This window comes from Hippoglossus stenolepis, chromosome 1 (assembly GCF_022539355.2).
Source record: "Hippoglossus stenolepis isolate QCI-W04-F060 chromosome 1, HSTE1.2, whole genome shotgun sequence".
Lineage (NCBI taxonomy): Eukaryota > Metazoa > Chordata > Actinopteri > Pleuronectiformes > Pleuronectidae > Hippoglossus > Hippoglossus stenolepis.
Genome location: NC_061483.1, coordinates 15,276,224 through 15,298,298, shown reverse-complemented (window position 1 = coordinate 15,298,298; position 22,075 = coordinate 15,276,224). Strand labels below are relative to the sequence as shown.

Here is a 22,075-nt window from a genome sequence, read left to right as displayed (position 1 = left end):
CTCAGGACCCGCCCTGTGAGCGACCAGGGAGGCAGGTGAAATGTGGCCCGACAGGTCTGATGAGAAAACTGAATGACACAGGGAGAGTCGAGAGTCAGGCAGAGAGCTCGCTGAGTGACTGACAAGCCTGTCAGCCCAGTGGATTAGAGGAGCAGTCTGCTTGGAATCAAGACAGTGACATTTTTGTGTTTGTTTTGCTGAGTTAGGGTCTGGATTGTACCTCAGGGTCCTGTGGACTCCCACCACCAAAGCTACAGCAACAGCACTCCCAGCACTCCCAGCACCACCAGCACCACCAGCACCACCAGCAGCAGCAGGTTAGACAGAGTGGAATTTCCCTCCTCTCTTTCCCCCCGGCTGGGGCTGGGGGCATATGGTCGCTCTCAGACTTTGAGCAGGACACAGGAAGGAGAGTGAGAGGAGAGGAAGGGTGGGAGGAGGGCTGGACAGGGAGAGAGTAAGAGAAGTGAGGAGTGGACAGAAGAGGAGACATGCTTCGCTACGGTTCAGGACGAAATGTTTCCACCACCACCACAACAGAGGAATCTCCGGACTCGGAGGTAAGAAGTCCCAGAGAAGTCAGGACACTGGAACTCTCCCTGTGTCTCTTTCTTTCTCCTCCTCTGTGTTTTGAAAACAGCTCAGTGGTTGTTCCCCCTCCTCCTCTGTTTGTCCCCTGTTGTACTGGCTCTGTGGATTTTCTCATCTGTAAACTGTGAGATAAATTGCCTCACTTCCAGATAATATTTTCTGTTCCCTGATCCTGTGAAAGTTCATGTTTGTTATGGGATGTGTTCACTAACAGGAGCGTGTAATGGGAGCTGAGTGTGCAGGAGGCTGTCATGTTTATTTGAACAGCTCTCTGATAAAACAGGCCTTTGTACTTTCAAGTTACCCCCATTGTTTGTAAATGAAGACAGAACCTGTTCATATTTTTACACTGGGAATGATATGAGGAGTATAATGCAGTCATTTTAAATAATGTTTTGAAATGAGATATTTCAAAATACACAACTGTAAAAATGTTTTTGCATAGTACAGAACCAAACACGTCTCACAGCATTTGCATGAAGTTTGTTTGCAGCTCTGTAACTATTTTCTATAAATAAAACACATTGTGCTGCTGTTTCCATGTAAACTCTTCAATGGTTTCTCATAGCAACACATCTCAAAACAAATATGAATGTGCTCGCAGATCATTTATTTGCCTTTTGTGTGTTTGTTGTTCTCAGAGGAGGATCAGACGTCTCAGATTGACTCTTCATGCGGCAGACAATGGGAGCAACGAGCCAAAAACAACTAACTCAGACACAGTAAGTCACATATCTCGCTCTTATTGAAACGCTGCTATTAATCAAGCTGCATCCTGCACATAAATCCTGCTCGACAGCTCTACTCAGATAAGTACACGATTAATGCAAAGAGTTCAACCTTATGTTGTCTCTTGGTAAACTGAATTCAACTCAACAGACCAAGTGAATTGGTGTGTCTCTCAAAGATAACACACACATTCATGATACCTGGAAAGAAAGACGGTGCCGCATCTGAGATTTATGTGTTTTTATCATCTGGTGCAGTTACGTAATCATGACAGGAGGGTGTGTGTGTGTGTGTGTGTGAGAGACAATGCACATACAGCTGTTTCAAATTTACATCAAACCTCCTCCATGACTCTGTGTTTTAAATCTATTCCATAGAAAATATTAAAAAACACCTGACAGCTCAGCTGAAACTGTAAAAACACACTCTGGTAACTTATCAAGCAAAGCTCACTGGCTTTTGCTCAAAGTCCACAGTATCCATGTTTGTTGTTGCACATTGTTGCTGTGTGAAATGATAATTGTGAGTCCACGCTGCAGGGTGTTTGCTGTAGGTGGCTCTGCACCGCTCTTTGTTTGTGTTAAGGATCTGTGGTCCACAGGCTGATGCCAGAGTTTCTCAGTGAGAGTGTGAGAACTGAGAGTGATACCGCACTTGTTCTTGGCCCTGAGGAGGTGCTTTTGGTGCTTGCAATAACGCAGGATCCTGACAGAGGCCTGGTGGCATGTTTTCAATGAACCTTGGCCAAGGAGTGTGGTGTTCGTCAAGTTATCTCTCCTCCACTCGCTCCACAGATAGCACGCTGTCCTAAACTCTGACAGGGAGGGCGTGCCCACTACTACTGGAACCGATGACAGAGGACAGTCCGGTCAAGAGCGCGCACAAAAGTGGAGAGTATCGCATGTGCTCGGCGATGACGTGTACTTCAGTGTGTGTTCAGTGAGGATGCAGCTCTCAGCCCTGTGCAGACAGTGTGTCTCTGACAGTCACCCCCCCCAATCAATCACCAGCAGAGAGGCTGGTTTTACAGACACTCAGTCGCCTCAGGTGAAGAGAAAATAAAAAGAGGAAATGTAAAGTGTAAATAGAAATGGTGCGTTGAAAATGAAAACCGAATGGTAAGAAATGGCCTACGAGGAAAAAGACCACTTTGGTACATTTGTTTAATAACTTTGTTCACGAGAAGATCAACGCCATCAGCTTGTTAGCATGCGTCTTAGAATAAAGAAACCATAGACTAAAGATGGCCGACATGACTGCTCCACCAAAAGTGAAGCCCAAAAATCCCACCTCCACCATGATAGCAGCTGGGACATGGACTAAAATAAAGAGTCAAAAAACACGTCAACTAAACTAATCTCAGAGATCGTTTCTGTCATGTTAAGTTATTCTCATCATAGTGATGATTGTTCAAGTGAATTTGTTGTGATAAAAACAGGGTGAAACATCATGATTGACAGCTGACACTGTCTCGTGATAGGTTGAGCTTGAGTATCAACAGGATCTTGCTACAGTGGCTCCATCCCCCGATCGTTACCGCATAGACTCTGGATCCAAATGTGCAAAATGGCAGCGTTTGTATCCAGGATATTTTGGTTTGTGCAAAGGCAACAGAATCAAACAAACAGCAACTGTGAACGTCACTTGTTGTATCTGTAAAAAGAGCGAGAGAGAGAGGATTAGGAAAAACACATTGGACAGATCCAGACTGGCTGATTCTGTGTCCCCGTCTTTGTGCTAAGCCAGGACCGCAATCAGTCTTCTCATCTTACTCACATTCTGCTTTGGGATCTTAAAGTTACAAAAATATTTCACATGAAAATATTCACATAGTGATTCACAAAGATAACTACAGACAGGTAGGAAAGCCCCTTACAGAGGAATTGACAGAGGAATATCAGGGTTCAGTTATCTGATCACTGTGTGTGCAGCACTGAGCTCAGAGTGCAGGTGCTCCTGTTAATTACAACTCGTTCAATTCAAATACTCACACAGTGTTTAAACATGATTTAACAGTCCAATTTTTATTGCATTTACTTACTTACTGAGTCTCCACCTCGTCTTTAAATATAGATTTAATTATACTTTATATATAGATTTCATACAAGCTGCTCAATCTTGAATCGTACATTGGATCTTTAGCGAAGGTCAAACGTAGGTCACTTGGGTTGAAGCAAACAGAAATGGGAAAGCGGAAGTTAATCAAGGAGGAAGGAAGATACTGATACATCCTCTGATGGAGATAAGCAGAGAGATTGTGTGTCTGTAGAAACGCTGGTTAACGCGGTTCTCAGAAATGAGAAAGGGTGTGTCCCTGCAATCTGAAACGTCACGGACACAATCCAGCCAGTGACGATGGCCTGGATGAGACGATCTACGCCATGACACGCAGGAGGGAAAGGCACAGTGGCTGCATTTAGATGTTTCTCCACCTGCAGGATTAGATTTCGTCCGTACAATGGCCGAATGTCTCTTCGATGTGAACACGACTCATCCCAAGGAGCGACACGAGAGGGTCTTTGTGTTCTGACTGCAAATACAACCCTTGTGTGTGTTGGAAATCAGGAGCTAATCCAGTCAGTTGACTCCTTCACAATGAAGTCATTGGACGGAGCAGTTAGTTCATATATGACACAGAGAAATGTTTGACAATGCACTGACATGTGATTATTCCAAAGGGACGTCATTCAGGTGCATAATTAAGGTAATTGGTGACGTTGGTTATGAACGACACAAAAGGAACCCTGTGTGCTCTTTACACCAAAATTACTATGCTGCAGTTTGCACGACAAAAACCTGGTCAACATTCTCCCACAGTTTAGTCAAACACTGTAAAATCCAAAGCTGAATGGAAAGAACAGAGAGCTTTTAAAACTCTGAGCTCTCAGAGAAGCGCGCCGCAGTGTTGTTAAAACTTAAATATGACTGTGGAGAGGTTCTTCCCTCCCATCGGCTGGAACTCACGTCCACATATCAGCGTCTCTCTGCAGAATGTCCTCTGTAGATTGAGCGGTGCAGAAAATGTGAGGCTCAGCTCCTTCCCCGAGACAACACTGGCGTCTTTGTTCTGGTTTCTCCTCATTCTTATCTCTGAGAGATGTGGAGGTGGACGCCTGTTTCTTTGGTAATAGATCTGAACATTTAGTCTGAGCAGAGGCTTTTAAAAAGTGTCTATCTATCTATCTATCTATCTATCTATCTATATATCTATCTATCTATCTATCTATCTATCTATCTATCTATCTATCTATCTATCTATCTATCTATCTATCTATCTATCTATCTATCTATCTATCTATCTATCTATCCATCTATCCATCCATCCATCCATCCATCACCAAATCTTTCACATACATTTACAGTATACATGTTACTGCAGGATAGAGAGATAAAAGGAGGGCAAAACAAACATGCAAAGGAAAAAATAATAATAAGAGGAGGAGAACAAACATGAGGGAAACTGTGTTTGCATGATTTCTGAGTCTTTGCCATGTGTCGCACGACAGACTCGAAGACATTATCACAACAAAGGCTTTGCTAATTATAAGGTGTCTGTGGTTTAACTTTGTAGCGTCCGCACACAACATCAGTGTTGACTATTTGTTGTTGTTGTTTTGTGTGCAGGCTCAGAGAGAGAAAGACGTCAGTGGCGCCTGGAAGAAGAAGAAGAATGGGCTGACCCAAAGAGGGAGGCCAGCTGGCAGGGAGTCACCTCAGCAGGTAGGCAGCCTCATCCACCACATGAGTAATAGGCACGACGCCGCGACACAAGTGTGTCACTGACATGCCTCTGTAAAACATGACTCTGTGCATGTACTCCCAGACTGTCATTAATAATCTTCTCATAGATATTCAGCATGAACAGATGTTGGTAGAGGTTTTTGAGTTTAAACTTTAAATATCCATCCTCACCGGTTCAGGAAAATGTTTTTTTTTTTATCTGAGTAAAAATGAAGAACAGACAAAAAAAAGATGTCATCAATCATCTGGTCCCTGTTTCTAAAATGTAAATATTTGTTTTTTTGTTTGTCTTCCATTGTCCAGTAAATGTTTAAGTTTTAAGCTGTTTGTTGGACAACTCAGAAAATTTGAATAAGTCAACTTAGTAAGTATTGGATGCAGCCGTGATAAATAGTTCTAATAGTTCTAATAATAATTATTATTATTACTTATTATTTCAAAATAAATCCTTTGCCTCTGGGATTTTAATTGAAGTATATATTCTTATAGATTAAACTCCTAGGCCAAAGTCATTCATCTGTGTCACGATAACAATTGTCATTTGTTGTTTAGTAATTTCATTGTGTAAAGTGCTGCTCTGCTCCTGTGCTGCTCTGCATCTGTTTCCACCGGTGTCCAGGCTGTCAGAGGTACAATAGGCAGAAACGGCAGCAGCTCATGTACTGGGTTGCAGAAACATGACACCTTCAATACACCCTGCACTTTTATTAGCTGTTTGTTGCCGACCTCCTGTTTCCTGTGCTCAGCAGCAGTAGGGCTGGAAATACCTGATCAAGTTTACATATGCAGGCATGAGCATCCGTACACAAACACGTGATCCGCCTGCAAGTCTGTACAGTAAAAGCATAAACACACAGATACTCAGACACCGTGACAGTCTTGCTGTGGTGGAGGGGTGGCTACAGAAACCTGACCGGTGCTATCCTGTCTCCCTCAGCACACTGGAGACACGACCAATGGGGTGACAGAGTCCTCGGCGCAGCATCATGGGCCCAAAGTGTACGGCGTGGTGCAGAGGGCGGGCTCGGACAGACAGCAGGAGGTGATGGCGCGAGAGTGGACGGTCACTCACCTTAACGATGAGATGAAGTACATCAAGGAGGTGAGTGGAGACTAACACAACAACAACAAGCCCTGAGGCAGTTTTCAGCATCCCACCAACAATGCAAGGCTGTGTGGGTTGATGCACTGATAATATCCATCTGTTTTGTGTGTACACAGGTGAGAGATTCTCTGGAAAAGGTGAGAGAGAGGATGTATGGGCAGTTTGGAGGAATGCAGCAATCCATGCAGAAGCTTTCACAGGAAATCAGGGTAATTAGTTATGCAGCATCATAACAACAAATAACTCCCTCATCAAACTCTCTCTGTCTGTGAGCTGTGAATAAATCTGCATCATTTGTTTGTGCAGTCTGCAAACTCACATCGCAGGAGTCTGGAGTCAGAGGTGAGGGTCCGGACGGCGGCCATGGACAGCTTCGATCAGATGAACAGCTCTCTCATATCTGACAACATCACCCTGCAGGTAACAAATCAGTGTTGCCGAGCCTGTGAAGTCTTTCTGGATGACGGCCGCATTCCATCACCGAAGGGTTGGCTTGATGAGTAAAAGAAGTCTCCTTTGCAGAAATCCCTTCTGGAGAACTGTCAGAACAGATTGGACACCAGAGAGGAGGTGAAGAGCTTGCGGAGCAACTGTGAGAAAACGCAAGAGAAGCTCAGGGACAAAGAGAGGGAGCTGGCCGCTGCGCAGGTGGAAAACCAGACACTGAGGCTGCAGGTCAGACTGAGGACACACTCACTTGTTCGCAAGGACACACACGCATTAACAAATGTCAAAACATTCCTGTGGGAGAACCTGCTCCAGTGAATACTCAAATGACCTGTGACAAAATGGTCTGATGAGTCAGTAACAGTGGAGAGGTGTAGCTACTAAATGATGGGAAATACACGTCACATGTAGAAACTAGACTCAGTACTGATTATTTAATAAATACAAGAATCCCAAACCTTTATGTTACCTATTATTATCAACAACTAGAATTGCACTCAGTTGAGCGCATATCTCCACTAAGGTCCAACAGTCCCATTCGATTCAATCAAGCTGCACCAAATTTCAATAAATCAATATGACATAAAGGAAAAGACTTGGTAATGTGCACAGAAGACCTTGCAATTGGAATGCTAACACAAAAGCTGGCTCACGATATGACTAGATCTGAGTTAAGAATATATACTATCTGACAGTGTGGCCCCATTGATGTATTCACATATTAATAATATCACTCAATCCTAAATTCTGCAGACAAAGGAAAAATACTTTGCCTGAAAGGAGACAAACAAGTCCATGAATCAATCAGATGCAGAGCTTTTATAAACTCAGACTGTGAGACAATCAGCTGAAAACTCACTGAAGTCCAGCTGCCTAATTCATCATTATACATTATTATATATGTTAAAACCTGGACTGAATGATTGTGCACATTCACCCCATGTCACCACCTGACTCATTGTCATCATCCTGATACAGATGCAGCCAGAAAATCAATGTAATATTTTTCTAATTGTTTCATACTTCAACACACACATGCAAACACAATTGATTTTATTTCATATTTAAAGAAGAGAGCTAGAGAGACAGGAGCTGGAGGCCCCTGGAGAGGTCGGAGCAGTAGAGAAAGCTGTTTGTGTTGATCCAGCAGATCCTTTCACTGCAGTAAAACAAGCACATCGGCTGCATCTGTTCCACTGTTCTACCGTCAATGTGCCATAATCAGCCGAGCTCAGTCTTATTTCTGCTGCGCTGTGAATCATCCAGGTGGAGTCTTCGCAGGAGGCCAACACTCAGGTGCTGCATGAGCTCTCCGAGAAGCTACAGAGGGAGTACGATGAGAAGCTACTGGAAGAACAACGGAGGCACAGGGAGGAGATTGAAAACCTACAGGTCTGCATTCTTGACTCCTCGTGTCATAGTAGTGCATCAGTTTCAATGCCAATAGAAACCAGAACTTACTGTTTGCGTCATAAGAACAGGTTAGATGTGGAATAACCACTCGAGATGTTTTACGATTTTTACACATTTTAAAAAGACTTAGAAAGACTATAAAAAATCACTTAAAAGTTTGATAAATGACTAAATTCAAATTCTAAACTTAAATCTGAATCTCTTGACACAGGCTCAACTGGATGAGTACATCAGGCGACTGGAGGACGCAGAGACACACATCAGGACAGCAGAGGCCAAGATCAGTGAGAGGGACCAGAGGATCATTGAACTGGAGCGTCTGCTGGACTGTATGAGCAAGGTACGATTCAACAGGACAAATGAGAAATGATTCTTCATAATAAGAAGAGGAAGGGTCTTGGTTTGAATCTCAGTTCGGGTAGGTCTGTCTGTGTGGAGTTTGCATGTTTGCGAAAGTTTCGTCCAGATATTCCTGCTTCTGAAATTTAAAGACATGCAGATTGGGGTTAGGTTGATTGGAGACTCTAAATTGTCTCTTGGTGTGAACGGTGTTTGTCTCTGTATGTTAGCTCTAGGCCAATAACAGCCGGGATTGGCTCTAGGCTGGTCCCTGAAGGTCACCAGTGTATTGCACAGCTTAATGCTATCACCGGATTAATGAAATGTATGAAATGTTTAGAAAATAAACTGTGGATTTAGAATTCTACGTTGTTTTGAGAATCATGATTTGTTTCCTCACAACATCTGAGAGAAACTGAATAATCCTCTCCACAGGAAAAGAGTCAACTCAACAATAAGCTCCAGGAGTGTGAACAGCGCCTCCGCTTGCTGGAGCTGACAGACACAACTGATTCTTCTATGGCTAAGAGGTACAAATTAAACTCCAGGAACACACAATTAATATGTATTATCGTTTGTGGGCTGTCAATCATATCATATTCCTCAGTCAGTGACGTTTGCTCACTTGTCGTAGTGTTGTATATGAGGCTCTTCATCTTTACGTTGAGATTGTTTGGTCAAACTATTATTTCCAAAGTCAAGAATAAACTTCCATTATAAGAGGCTGCAGAAGCATCAGGGTGCTGTAGTTCCTTTTTTTCCTCCTGAAGTTTTTCATGACCTAATCTGAGAGGCATCTGACTTGGCTGCACATTTCTGTAAAACACAAAAAGAACCCCTCCCTGTCCTGAGATCATCCCGTCTGTGGGACTAACTGGTCGCTGCTCGTGTTCAGGTCCAAAGAGCTGCAGGACGAAGCAGGGAATCTCCGAGAGAGAATCAAGCACTTGAACGACATGGTGTTCTGCCAGCAGAGGAAAGTCAAAGGAATGATCGAGGAGGTGAGGAGGGTTTGTTTTTCTTCCGTTCTGCTGTGTGATTTGATGATGAGCGCGGATATTAACATTAGCTGAAGCAGGAGATCATTTACTAAAGCAACAGAGTGCAGATGAAGGAATATTTAACTTCAGGCCTCAGAGTCAATAAAAGCGTAATGGTTTAGATGCTTGCGAGTCGCTATGTATTTCTATTGTGCATATGGGGAAAATAGTTGTTAATTAACTGTGAGAAATTGCTTGTTTAAAGCACACATTTACAATAAGAAATCAATAATTAATAAATATTAAGGTTGGTTTAAATGGAGCTTTTATTTCCATTATTGTTCTGCCGATAATTTCCCTGTAATTTGCACCAAGTTATTTCAAGTTACTGCTTAAATTCACTAGATTACTGGTTATTTGGATCAGCACCAAATTTCACAAACTCATAAATATCTAACAATGTTAAACAAGGTGAAAACTGCCAACGATCCATATGAGATCACAACAGTGTATTGAATTAGCAGAGATGAGATCTGCCTGAGAACACCCTAACCCTTCTTGAATTTGTGAAGGTTGAATCTCTACGAGCTCAAGTCGCCCAGAAGGACATGTTCATCTCCGAGCTTCTGGACAGAATAGCAATAGTGGAGTGTGAGGTAAGAAGTCAAACGGCGTGTTTACTGCGTGTTCACTGCGTGTTCACTGCGTGTTCACTGCGTATTTTGATTTTGGTGTGGTGTGGTTATCTAATGCATGGCTACAGAGGATTGCCTGGGTTGCTATAAGCGCTGGATGTCCCGAACATTCAGCAATGTCTGTGTGTTTGCCTCACGCCACTGCACCTATCAATTCCCTGCCGGCCCTTGCATGTGTCTTACCTGACAGTGTTGTTTCCTTTCTTTTTCTTTTCCTAGAATAATGAGTTAGAAGACAAGCTGAAGTATTTTATGTCCACACAGAATAGGCCTCGAGAGGCTTTGGAAACCAGGGAGATCGGAGTAGGCTGCGATCTGCTCCCCAGGTAAGACGCACACATGCTGGAGAAACATGTGTAGTAGCTTCAGGTTGTATTTGGTGCTTGGTTTGGTGGTGATTTCTCACCCTGATGTCTGACTGTGCATCTGCAGACGTGAAGTACAGAGTCATGACACGCTTCAACCAACTCATCTCCATCCCAATCAACTCCCACCACTCGATCTGCCGCCGCCATCCATGAAACCTCCATCAGCCGCAAACCCCTTGTCACCAACACAACCTCTGTCACCCACACAACCTCTGTCACCAACACAACCTCTGTCACCCACACAACCTCTCTCCCCCTTCCAACCTCTGTCACCAACACGATCTCTGTCACCCTTCCAACCTCTGTCACCAACACAACCTCTGTCACCCTTCCAACCTCTGTCACCAACAGAACCTCTCTCACCCTTCCAACCTCTGTCACCCACACAACCTCTGTCACCCACACAGCTTCCACCCCCCCTCCAGCCCTCATCCTCCACACAACCTCTGCCCTCCACGCAACCTTTACCCCCTCCACCTCCCCTTCAGCATCCATCGCTCTATCTGACAATGCCCACCCGACCGAGGACTTTCACGCCTAGTAACCCTCCGCCCAGCAGGCTGGAGTCTAGTTTACTGAGGTACACTCCTGTCGAATACAGCCGCATCCTGCTGTCCACCCCCCCGGTGCAGAGTGGGACGTCCCCCTACACCCGCCCAGCTGAACCTGAGACGCCGGGGAGCCCCGGGAGAGACGAGGTGGACGCTGCAACGAACACAGACACACGCTCAAATCCGGAGGAATCCACGTCCTCCCAGCCATCTTCTAGAGCTCGATCGAAAGGAGTTTATACACCGTTCATGAGACTGATGGAAATCACAGCAAAGCTAAAAATAGAACCATCTTAAAGCAATACTAATATTTATATATATTGGGAAATACACTTTACCTCTTGCTTTGCTGAGTTACATAAGAAGATTGAGACCACTCCCGTTTTTATAATACTAAAGATGCAGTAAATTAGCTTAGCTTAGCATTAATGCTGAACAAAAGGAAAACAGCTGCAGCTACGTTCACACTACAGGCTCAACTGGCCTAAAGTACAGTTTTTTGTTCATTTATGACGCCTGTCTGTTTTTCACAATAGTCACATGAATGGGTTAGTTCAGGATAGAGACCAGTTCACATTGAAGTCTGATGCTGGCCACATTATTGCCACATTTTAGAAATAACAAGAACTTCCAAACCAAAAAATCATATCCGAGCAATAAATCTGAATTGAGCACCAAGACCTAGAGTGTGAACGTGGCCAGAATCTGCCCTCCAGCATCTCGAAAGCTGTTTGGAGGCAGTGAAGTGTAAAGTTATCAGTTAAACAGGAGCTATCCCAGTTGCCATTGCTCTCAGCCAAGAATTAGTCAAGACCGCAGCCCCATCAAACAGTATTTGTATGAATTAAAAACAATTTTGTTGAATTTGGAGATGTAGACGTGTTTTTGATACGTCTGGACAGAGATTTATCAAATCAGTACATTATGAACATGCGCGTTAAATATGTTTCTGTGGTTAAAACCAACCCGACTGCAGTTACACATATGAACGTGGTACTGATCCTCTCTTCTATTCCTCAGCAAAGAAAGATAATAAGAGCAGTTTAACTCTTAAAATGTTAAGCTCTTCCTTTAAAGCTGAGTTGGCTTCGGTCTGATTGTTTTTAAATGACCTTGTGACCACTGATCTCACTTTTACCAGTCAGAAGCTGACACAGTCATGAGTAATACTGTGTACAATAGGAATCTGGTCGATGATGAAAAGTCTTTTTTTTCAATTACATTCAGATTCTCTGTGTGCACATAGCACTATTAATTGTGATACATGTTGTAGGGTGTAAATAATCTAATGCTCTGTAAAAAAAAACTTTTTGTAAATAACATATCGAAGGATTATATTTGTTTTGTTTACAGTGAACGTAGCCTACGTATATTAAGGTTATTTGGTGTATTTTCCTATTATTTTTTATTGTCTCTGTACAAATGAAATGAATATTATTTTGTTACTGTCACATTATGTACATTATATTTATTAACATGCTTCGTGCCTTTGTGAGCAGCCGTTATCTGATACTGGTGGTGGAGATGAATCTCAACAGGGTAATATAATAACAACGATAATAACTGTACATTGATGTGGTGATGATAAAACTGATGAATTACTTTAAAATGTATTTACCGTAATGAGGTGACTGCCATTTCTGAGCCACTGGCCCACGTGTTATCCAGCTGTTGTCTGCACTGCCACGACTGTGATCGGAAAATACTTCATGACGTGCCTTTACCTTATTGCTACATATCAAACTGCAAATAATAAGATGAGGCCGGCAGATGTTTGGCTAATAAAGACTTTACTGGACAGGTATCCTGACTGTGACTGTGTCAATGGACGCCAACACAGCCATAAATTAACAGATGTCTGAAGCCATGTAGCCTCTATGACTGCCTCATTTTTCAGTGATCTGGGTCGATCTGTCGGAAATAGTTGTGACTAGTGAGAAACACAAAAGCCTTTTTATTATTGGTTTGTAGAACTCGCATCTTGGATGTTTAATGTTCACACTTTAAGCTTTAAACTCAAGATAAATTCTACGGAAATGTGCAAAAAAAAATGTCACTGACTCTATTTTGAAGCCCGTTCCTGTGTATAATACAGATTATGTGTCTACAGAGCTATTGTTTGTTGCAGTTCACAGGAAATTATGCACAAAGGCCTCACAATGAAAATCTGTAGTTTCCTGGTTAGAACTCAGCCGTTTCACTTTTCACAGCAGTATTCGTTATTGTAATTTTATAACCTAATGTAGACTCACTTAGAGTGTATTGCAAGACAATTTAAAATACTCTCAAAAGCTGTGTGTAATAAATTAAATCCAAGTGGTAAAATGTGACGTGTGGCAGAATCATGCACAGGATCAGGATCAGGAAGAAACACAAATGGCATATGGAGAAGTGTGCAAAATGTATTGATGTTTAACATCTTCAGGTGGGATCTGACAAAATACACAGGACCTATGTGCAATTCAGTTCAGTTTTATTTGCATAGCGCCAAAAGTCCAGACCTTACAACACAAAGAAAGCCAACATGTTCTTTTAACAGGAAGAAACCTTTGGCAGAACCCGACTCAGCGTGGGCGACCATCTGATTCCATAGTTGGGTTGAGTGGAGAAAAATGGGGGAGGTGGTGTGAGGTGGGTGGAAAAGGGGAATAGAAGAGAGAGAGGGACCAGGAACAGTTGTGTAACCATCAGATTTAAGCTCTGTCATACTGGGGGTTATAATGAAAATAATAATAGTGTTACTTATAGATGCAATGCAGGCACTATTCAATTCAATTCAAAACAACTTTATTTGTCCCCGGAGGGCAATTCTAAGGCACAAGTAAAAACAGGAAACTATTATAAAGTGAGAGTTAGTGTATATGATTGTAAAAGGACGGTGAACAGGATAACGACTGTGAAAACTGATTGTCAGAACGTGGATAAAACTGAATGATTAAAGTGATCGTAGTGCATTGAGGGTAAGGAATGATATTAATAAAGTAGTGTCAGATCTGGATCCTGCAGCTCTGGAGCTCATTGAGATTTGGACTTTGTGTGCAGCTGCAGCCGAGAGTCAGACCAACCTTGAATGGTGGGAGAGGACAGAGAGGACACAGCTGTAACGTCCTGGGTTCAAGTTCAGGTCATTGTCTGTTGAGCTGAGGGAGAAACAGGTTGGCTGGGAAACATCCAAGCAGGAAGAGCAGAGATGGAAAATCTGCTCACACTGACTGCACTGTCTACAGAGAGGATGGAATCAGCTTGAATGGAGGAGTGGCACAACAAGCACAGACTGTAAAGGTCTCAACAAGCTGGAGTGACAGACTCCTCTTTGAATTCTCTGTCTGAGGCTGGTGACGACACTTGACCTGCAGGGGGCAGCAAATCCCCGCCACCAGTTGGGCTGTGGCCGGGAGAAGGGGTGCACTTCACCAGCCTGCACGCTCGGGGGCGAGAGAGCTCCGCCTCTCGTGTCTGATTTCCGGTCAAGAGGAAGAAGCCAACTTTGAAACTATGATGTTGAACAAAACAAGCTGCGGCTCGAGGAGCTTTCTGAAGCTGTTTAACCCCCAAACAGTCGCTTAAATGGCGGCGGTTGGACTCGGTTATCGAACACACTCAGTTTTATTTTAATGCCGCGTGTTAAACGTCAGCTCCTGCCGCTGTGAATGTCTGTCGCTAGCTGTCAGTAGCTAGCTGTCAGTAGCTAGCTAGCAGTGATGTCGCGGACAGAGCGCCAGGGTCAGGTGGGAGACCTGACGCAGAAGAGAAGAGAGGAGCTCCAGGATCTGCTGCTGCGACAGGAGAAGATACTGTCCAACCAGTGAGTTCATACCAGTAACCAGTCAGCCTGTGTCCTCCATGTTCAACTCCCACATGCTGAGACACACGTGGATCACTGTGGAGGACCACTTCTGCCACAGTGACAGTAAAGAGAGAGGAGACATTAACAACACTATTGTTTACTGAGATCTGCTGTTTTCCATCAGTACAGTCAAGATGGCAGCTTCTCTACCTGCAGTGTGTGTCTGAAGTTTGTTAAAACATCTGTGCTCCATAGCATCAAGTTTATCTGTTGACATTTTGCCATGGATTGAAAAAAAAAAATCAATAAATCATACTAGGTACTAGGAAGGTGGGATGTTGTGTTTTGGAGGTTTCCACTGTGGCCTCAGTCTGTCTCAGTGACTTCTGACTCTTCATGGGATCCCAGACTGACTCCATGAGACAGACAGATTCAAGATTCAAAACATTATTGTCCTATAATGCTGTATCAATTGATATGTATCCTTCACTGAATATAATACTGTATATAAGAAGACTATCCAGATGTTTCTTTCAATATTGTACAGTTGAAGGATTACAAGTTTTCAACTAAGTAAAAGTTGACCTGTGGCAATTGAAAACAAAAAATTGAATACTAAATACAATAGTGCTGTGTGCCTGCTCTGCTCTATGAAACTTGTCAAAGCAGTAGAGAAGAACAGAGAAGTAAAAATACAGAGAATACACAGTGATGTACACGACAGTGAGCAGTCCCCAGACGGTTAAATGACATCAGTGCTCTGCTGCAGGATTTTCTTTTTCATTTCAGCAGGGAAGATATTACATCATGACTCTGGCTGTATGTTTTGGATAGTTGTCGTTCTGTAGAGTGAACATGAGACCGATCAGACGCCTCACTGATGGATAGGAATCTAAACATCTGAAGTGTCTCAAGGCTTCGGACAGTATTGTAGATGTCAACATCCAATGTAGCTTCAAATGTGACAGATATCAAATTTTTTATATCAATGGAAAAAAACCACTGCGGCCAAATAGTTCAGCACTGTTATGTTATACAGAAATATTAGATTAAATAGTAATAGAATAAACAATTCTATAGAATTATGTAATGATTTGAATTTGGCATATAAATTATTTTATTCCAAAATACAGATGTGTAAAAAAAAAAAGGCAAAATAAATGAGTAGAGAAACATGAATGCAGATCCTCTAAGATTTTGAAGGGTTTATTTAACATGAAAATTATGAAAACGTTATGGGCTTCACATTCACCAGAACCTAGCCCACCTAATGCAATTATCAAAATATCAAGTTAGAATATATTTTTTGTAAGAATGGTGTCTACGTCTCCTGTAGAGTTCAACGGACTTGTAAAATCTCTTGATTTACATTTAATGTTGGTTTATTTCCACCTAGGTTGCACCTAGGATGTAATGATGGGTTCATCTTGTCCACAGGAAGTTATTGCGGTCTCTTCCTGATAAAGGTAAAAGGATATCGGAGTTTGCTGAGAAAGTGCGTCTTGCCATTGAACACCACGATGAAGAGGACAGGAGACAGAGCTTGGTGTCTGCTGCCAGGATGGAGTTACAGTCCAAGTACCAGCAGAAATGTGTTGAACCCAACACACCAGCAGCACAGCCGAACAGACAAAGTGAAACTGCAGCAGGAAGTGTGGTACATGAGAGGGAGACCTCACCTGTCTCCGCTCACGTACAGGAAAAGACCACTTTGGACAAGCAACAGGACCAGTTAGTCTCCAGAGCAGTTGCTGGTGAAACCATGGAGACGGCTGCTGCTGGGGCCTCTCTGAACTCTGAAGAGACAAAAGAGGGTGACCTTGTTGAGGCCTTGGAAAGGGTCAGACTGTCTGAATCTAGTACTGGTTTCAGTAGCAAGTCCAAAGAGAGAGACAATCCTTTTCTCAGAATGCAGACAGAAAGAAAGCCTCACTATATAACTCTCATGGAAAGAACAGAGACGACTTCAGCTCCTAGGAGGCAGAAATTTAAAACAAATCAGTAAGTGGACTTTGTTTAATGATGTGATGATGTATTTTGCAAACATTTATATCAAAAAAGTAGATAATTGTGTAGATTTCAGTAACAATGTGACAACATTAGTTATTTGATGGTAAATAATTGTTTTTTCCAGGCTGCTACACAGAAGTGACATTTCTTCATCAGGGTCCTCGTCACCCGGCCAGTCCACTGAAGGCTTGTTGCCGCTCTCCATCCAGGACAGGAAGGAGAGAGACAGAAAACACTTGGACGACATCACTGCTGCCAGACTGCCCCCACTCCACTACAGCCCAGTTCAGCTTCTGTCTCTGGAAGAGTCGGCCGTCCTTTTGAATGACCAAACCAAGAAGCAGAAGGTTTGTGCAGCTGAGCACTTCACGCACTCCTCTTATACATGCACTGTATACACTAAAATGTAGATATGATGACAGGGTCGGAAATTTCCACTTGCTGAAACATATTTAGTCTTTGTGTGAGCAAATATTACCTCCTCACAGCGAGTGGAAACATGCTGGGGTAACTGTATTTGAATGCTTTGGTTACAATCAGCCATGGTGAATTTCAAACATTACAAACAGGCTGTAGAGACCAAAAACAGCCCTCTGCTAGACAACTTCAATGCAATTTTATTTTATTTCACAATCACAATAAACATTATCGCAAGGCACTGTACATAGTAAGGCCGAGACTGCAGAAGTTCGTGTGCTGCTTCAGATACTGATGAGACATGAAATTACAATCCATGAAATTCACTTTGAGTTACATTGTATTGAAAACTTATCAGTCTGTAAACAACTGCATTATGTTTTGTATTCTGGTAAAACATGTTACTGCTCTGTCACCCACTCCAGTTTTATTAATCTTTCAACGCGGTGATCAAGATGTGGAGAATAGAAATGTGGTGTTCATGTTACAAGTAATAATCTAATAATGATAATATAATAGTAATGTTCACTTGCATGTAACTTGGTCACCACAGTGCTGTATTGTGATACAACAGCAGTTGAGCATATTCAACTATTTTGTTGAAGGACCCTACATTTTCTTTTTTCTGCTGGAGCCACTTGCGTCAGCAACCCTGGACTGACCTCATTTAAATGAATGAGAGGGTTGTTTTTTCACACGGTGCTGAAGTAGCTCTGAACACAGCCTTAATTTGAAAGACTTCCTTTAAAGGTATAGGTTATTACATTTATGGAAAAAAATATGTTGACCATTAAATGTTATTTAAGTGCATTCTTTATTTATTTTGGTACCTTCTTTAAAAAAGTAGAATTTACATTATTCCAATCATAGGATTATAATGGAACTCAGTAGAGTCCCTTAAACATGCCTGATTTTTTTTTCATCAAGATCCATGAATTATTGTCCGAGAAATCAACAAAAATGTTTTAATAAATCATAAAATTCACCCAAACTGTCATGCATCAACATTTGTGGGATTCCACCAAAGTTTAATAGATGATGGTAGAAACTCTTAAAATTCAAGTATTTCTTTTGAAACAATCTTCCAACAAAGTGTTGAGTTGCACCTTGAATGAAACAAATTGAGTTCATACAGTTGTAATATGTAATATTTTCTCATCTAATAAAATTTGTAAGTAATTTTTGTTGAAACCAAGTGTGAGGTCCCTCCTTAAGCTCTAGAGGGCAGTGTTCAGACAGTGTGAGTACTGTGTGTGACTTCACATCCAAATTACTGATGGTGGAGCCAAACGTCAAACAGTGTGCTGCTGTCAACTGTTAAGCTTATAATCAGTCCTACTTTTGTTAAGGGTTTAATAGCTATGTCTCTGCTGCTTTATAATAATGTGCTTGTTTACCATTTACCAGCCTATTCATGTCAACTTTTTTGTTGTTTTGTGTTTAATTTCAGGAGTTGCAGGCCAAGCTGGCAGCCCAGAAACTGTCTGAGGGATTGAAGATCTCTATGGGGAGCTACTCTCCTGACGTTGGCCCCATGGCTGCCTACAGAGAGGTTCATGATGAAGGAGCCCTGCCCTCCTCAGAGGAAGACTGATCCTGGAAGGCTGGAGCTGGGGAAACCAGTGTGACCTTGGCCCTGAGGAAAACGGGCTTTGGACCCTGCAATCAGGACCCATCAAACAGGACTTTCTCTCCAAGGACAGGAATTCTTAACAGAGAAAAAGGGCTCTTTGCATGTTGTGCAGGCATAGTGAGTATCCCAGACTAGGGAAGTTGAGTGGCAGGTTGGGAAACAAGCTCACTAAATAGTCATTCAGGTCGTTTGGTGTCCTGCAGAAATAATAATACCTGTGGTTGGCCAGGAGTCTTAAATGCTGAATTTGAAGCATGTGCATTATTTTGTGGGAAGTGCCTCTCGTCAGTAGACTTAAACCAATTTTGTGACTCTGAGCCTCAGAGTATTGTACATTGAAATTTATATTTTGATGTGTTTATAATGACATGTTTTTAAAGCTCATCTACACGTGGATCAGACTGTTCTGGGACAATTATGACTAAAGAATTTGCAACTGAATTTAATAAACACACCTGATTCCCTCAATTATTGTGTTTGTCTCAAATCCGCTGAGATCCAGTGTTTAATAAGTGTGTAATAGCTTTTTAAGCAGGGCTTAAAGAGATTTTCTTTCATTTCCCTTCACTGAGGAGAGTTTCATGTTCGTGACATCTAGTCTTTACCTTGATTTATCTACTTGCTACCATCATAAATTTGGTTTAATGAGAAGAGAAACCACATAACAATGTGATAATGTGCAGAATAATTGTGTTGTATTTTGTGGACTCAGCAAACCTCTTAGTTACAGATTTTTTTTTTAAATGTAAAAATCCATGTACCACAAACCTCTGCAGATATTCAAGTCGTGTGCTTTTTTACTTTCCACATATGGATGAGACGAGATCAAGTGAAACAGCCCCTCACATATGATCCACTTTCAATAAACGGAACATTTGTGAGGTCAACAGTTCCGTGTTGACATTCTAACCACTTTGTGTTTACGTTCTGATAAAATAAGACCCAGTTTCCTACAGTCGGATTATTTTAGTTTCACAATTTTTTTATTTTGTTCTTTATGTGCTAAATAAATCTGCTAGGTGATATCAGTTTCAGCTTCTAGTGGAGCTGTGGTCGGCCCCGATTTTCAAAAATCCTGTGCGATGTTATCAAGCAGGGATCTGTGACACACTTGATAAGATTAATGCAGAGGTAGTGAAATATTGAATGTTGATGGCTGAGACATCTGGAATGCATCATGTGGTTGCTGGGAATGGCAGGCGATGATGGGACGGCAGCAGGCTAATGCAACATGGCAAATACCATTTCTCAGCTTTGCTAATATGTGGTAGATAAGAAATGCCAGCGACGTTCAGCGTCTTTCCAAACTTTCCCATCATCTCTCTCCCAGCGCTCACAGAGGACTGCGGGCTGTCCCAGTTTAAATAGCAGGGATTTTAATTAGAAGAAATAAGAGCACTGAGGCGACTTTCAGAGGAAATGAGGGTGGGTTCACGTTGGTCAGGTTCTGGTGGGAGATGCCCCTTGATAACCTTTGGTAATTGTGGCAGAGGCATTGGTGGGAGACGCTTGAGAAAAAACAACAATGTGATTGCGGTGTATTTAGAGTATCTGATGGGCTCCAGAGTGGCTCTGTGCTGACGTCCAACAACAAATACACCATCACACTCTGCAGAGGATCCTCACTGTGCTGGGATTAATTACAGCCTACCTTGCTTACATAAATTCACAGACTGTTACCAATTATGGGGGCACATTTTTGCTGTATAGCTTTTCTCCGTGGTATCTGGCGTCAAACCTGACTCTGAACGTATGCTGATGTTGTTGAGGTGGAACTGAGCACACACTCTATAGTCAAACAGTTTTTTTCTTTTCTTTTTTAACTTGGTCCATTGATGATGAGGTTGTTTATACTTCGACTCGAATCCCGGACCCCTTGTCTCAGATTAATAAGCTCCTCGTGAAGTAGTCTGCAAGTGATTTGCTCCAACTCTTGAGTCCGAAATCACACGTCTCGCGGGAGTAAAAATAATTTGCTGTTTGGGAGGGGAAACTGGAATGTGATTTCAGAACTGCCGCTTCAAAGAGCAGTCAGCCCGGCCTTAAATTAGATATACAGTATGATGTATAGACTGGCGTTAAACACGAGTTAGGCTCTCGGCAGAATGATTGGATTATATCTGCCAGGTTACGAAGTCTGAGGTCATTCTTTTTCCATTCTCTGATGTTTTTGTCATATTTCTCAGGGCACACGACGAGATGAAATAATGCAGCACGCAGCAGTTTTCTGGAGATAAGGTTTCAGACTATCTCCTCCTCCCAATTGGAACCAGCTCTCCCTCCTTTAACTGCACTAGAACTGAGCCAAGTTAAACTTTTTTTTAGCTATAGTGGCACAACTATGGATGGTAATGTTGGTCGGTTGTTTCCACCTTTAGTTTGATGGATTATCATAAACCTTACAGACATTCATGGTCACCAGAGACTGAATCCTAAGGTCCTACTGTGATCTCCCTCATCTAGCTGTGGACTAATAGTTTTTCCCTCCGTGAAGAAGAATATGCTTCAACCCCTGTGGTTTGTTGGTTGGTTTGTATGTTTGGAAGCAAGATTAAATAAAAAACAACTTAAGATTTCCATGAAACTTGGTGTAAGGATGTGGTGTGGGTGAAGGAAGAACCCATTAAAACAGATCCGGATCAGGCGGCTTATCCAGGAATTTGTCTGTCTTTCTTTAACATTGTGAGATATGGAGTTCTTCAACATTTTCACAGATTCCCAGGAAATAATTCATGGATCTTGATGAAAAAAATCTGGCATATTTATGGGACTGAGTGTGTGAAATCTGGTGCAGCTTGATTGTATCTAAGGGGACTGTTGAGCCTTGGTGGAGGTTTGGTACCATTCATGCCATGTTAGTGTCAATATTTTTATTTAATCAAATATACTGTATCACCTTCCTAGGTGACATGTTCTTGCACCAAATGGATGTTTGCGTTGAATCTTGACATGTAGAGGACAAAGCTCACAGCGAGTTGGAGAAAGACGGTGCTGCTCGCTGGTGTTTGTCTCGAGTGTGAAAGTTGAACAAATGTTTCATTTGCAAATGGAACGAGCTGTGAATGACAAACAAACAGCGCTGCATGCTGTGTGCGACTTCACTGTGTCGTGTTTGTGTGTGTGTGTGTGAGTGAGAGAGGAGGCTTGCACATACAGTAGTTCATGTCATGTCTGTTGACTGAGGGAGCGTGATATGTGGCTGTAACATTCATGAGAGCCCTGCAGCTGTCTCACCAGTGATGCAGATAGAAAAATATTCCCTGATTTGT

General features: G+C 42.3%; 2 protein-coding genes across 4 annotated transcripts; both read left to right on the top strand.

Moving 5' to 3' along the window:
• The first annotated feature begins 51 nt into the window (after positions 1 to 51).
• On the top strand, positions 52 to 12,763 carry LOC118110537 (myocardial zonula adherens protein). 3 transcript variants are annotated; one of them, XM_035158405.2, is made up of 14 exons: positions 52 to 560; positions 1,233 to 1,313; positions 4,945 to 5,040; positions 5,999 to 6,163; positions 6,283 to 6,375; positions 6,473 to 6,586; positions 6,677 to 6,841; positions 7,880 to 8,005; positions 8,238 to 8,366; positions 8,801 to 8,895; positions 9,261 to 9,366; positions 9,918 to 10,001; positions 10,305 to 10,366; positions 10,473 to 12,763. In XM_035158405.2, exons 1-14 carry the CDS (start codon positions 492 to 494, stop codon positions 11,254 to 11,256), a joined length of 2,169 nt encoding a protein of 722 aa, XP_035014296.2. In that variant the 5' UTR covers positions 52 to 491; the 3' UTR covers positions 11,257 to 12,763. The 3 variants fall into 3 exon arrangements, with proteins under 3 accessions (XP_035014296.2, XP_035014269.2, XP_035014278.2); XM_035158378.2 differs by having other exon boundaries at positions 10,260 to 10,366; XM_035158387.2 differs by having other exon boundaries at positions 53 to 560; positions 6,689 to 6,841; positions 10,260 to 10,366.
• Positions 12,764 to 14,399: 1,636 nt separating this feature from the next.
• On the top strand, positions 14,400 to 19,274 carry polr2m (RNA polymerase II subunit M). The gene is made up of 4 exons (XM_035158427.2): positions 14,400 to 14,764; positions 16,184 to 16,747; positions 16,881 to 17,103; positions 18,624 to 19,274. Exons 1-4 carry the CDS (start codon positions 14,661 to 14,663, stop codon positions 18,765 to 18,767), a joined length of 1,035 nt encoding a protein of 344 aa, XP_035014318.2. The 5' UTR covers positions 14,400 to 14,660; the 3' UTR covers positions 18,768 to 19,274.
• The last annotated feature ends 2,801 nt before the right edge of the window (positions 19,275 to 22,075 follow it).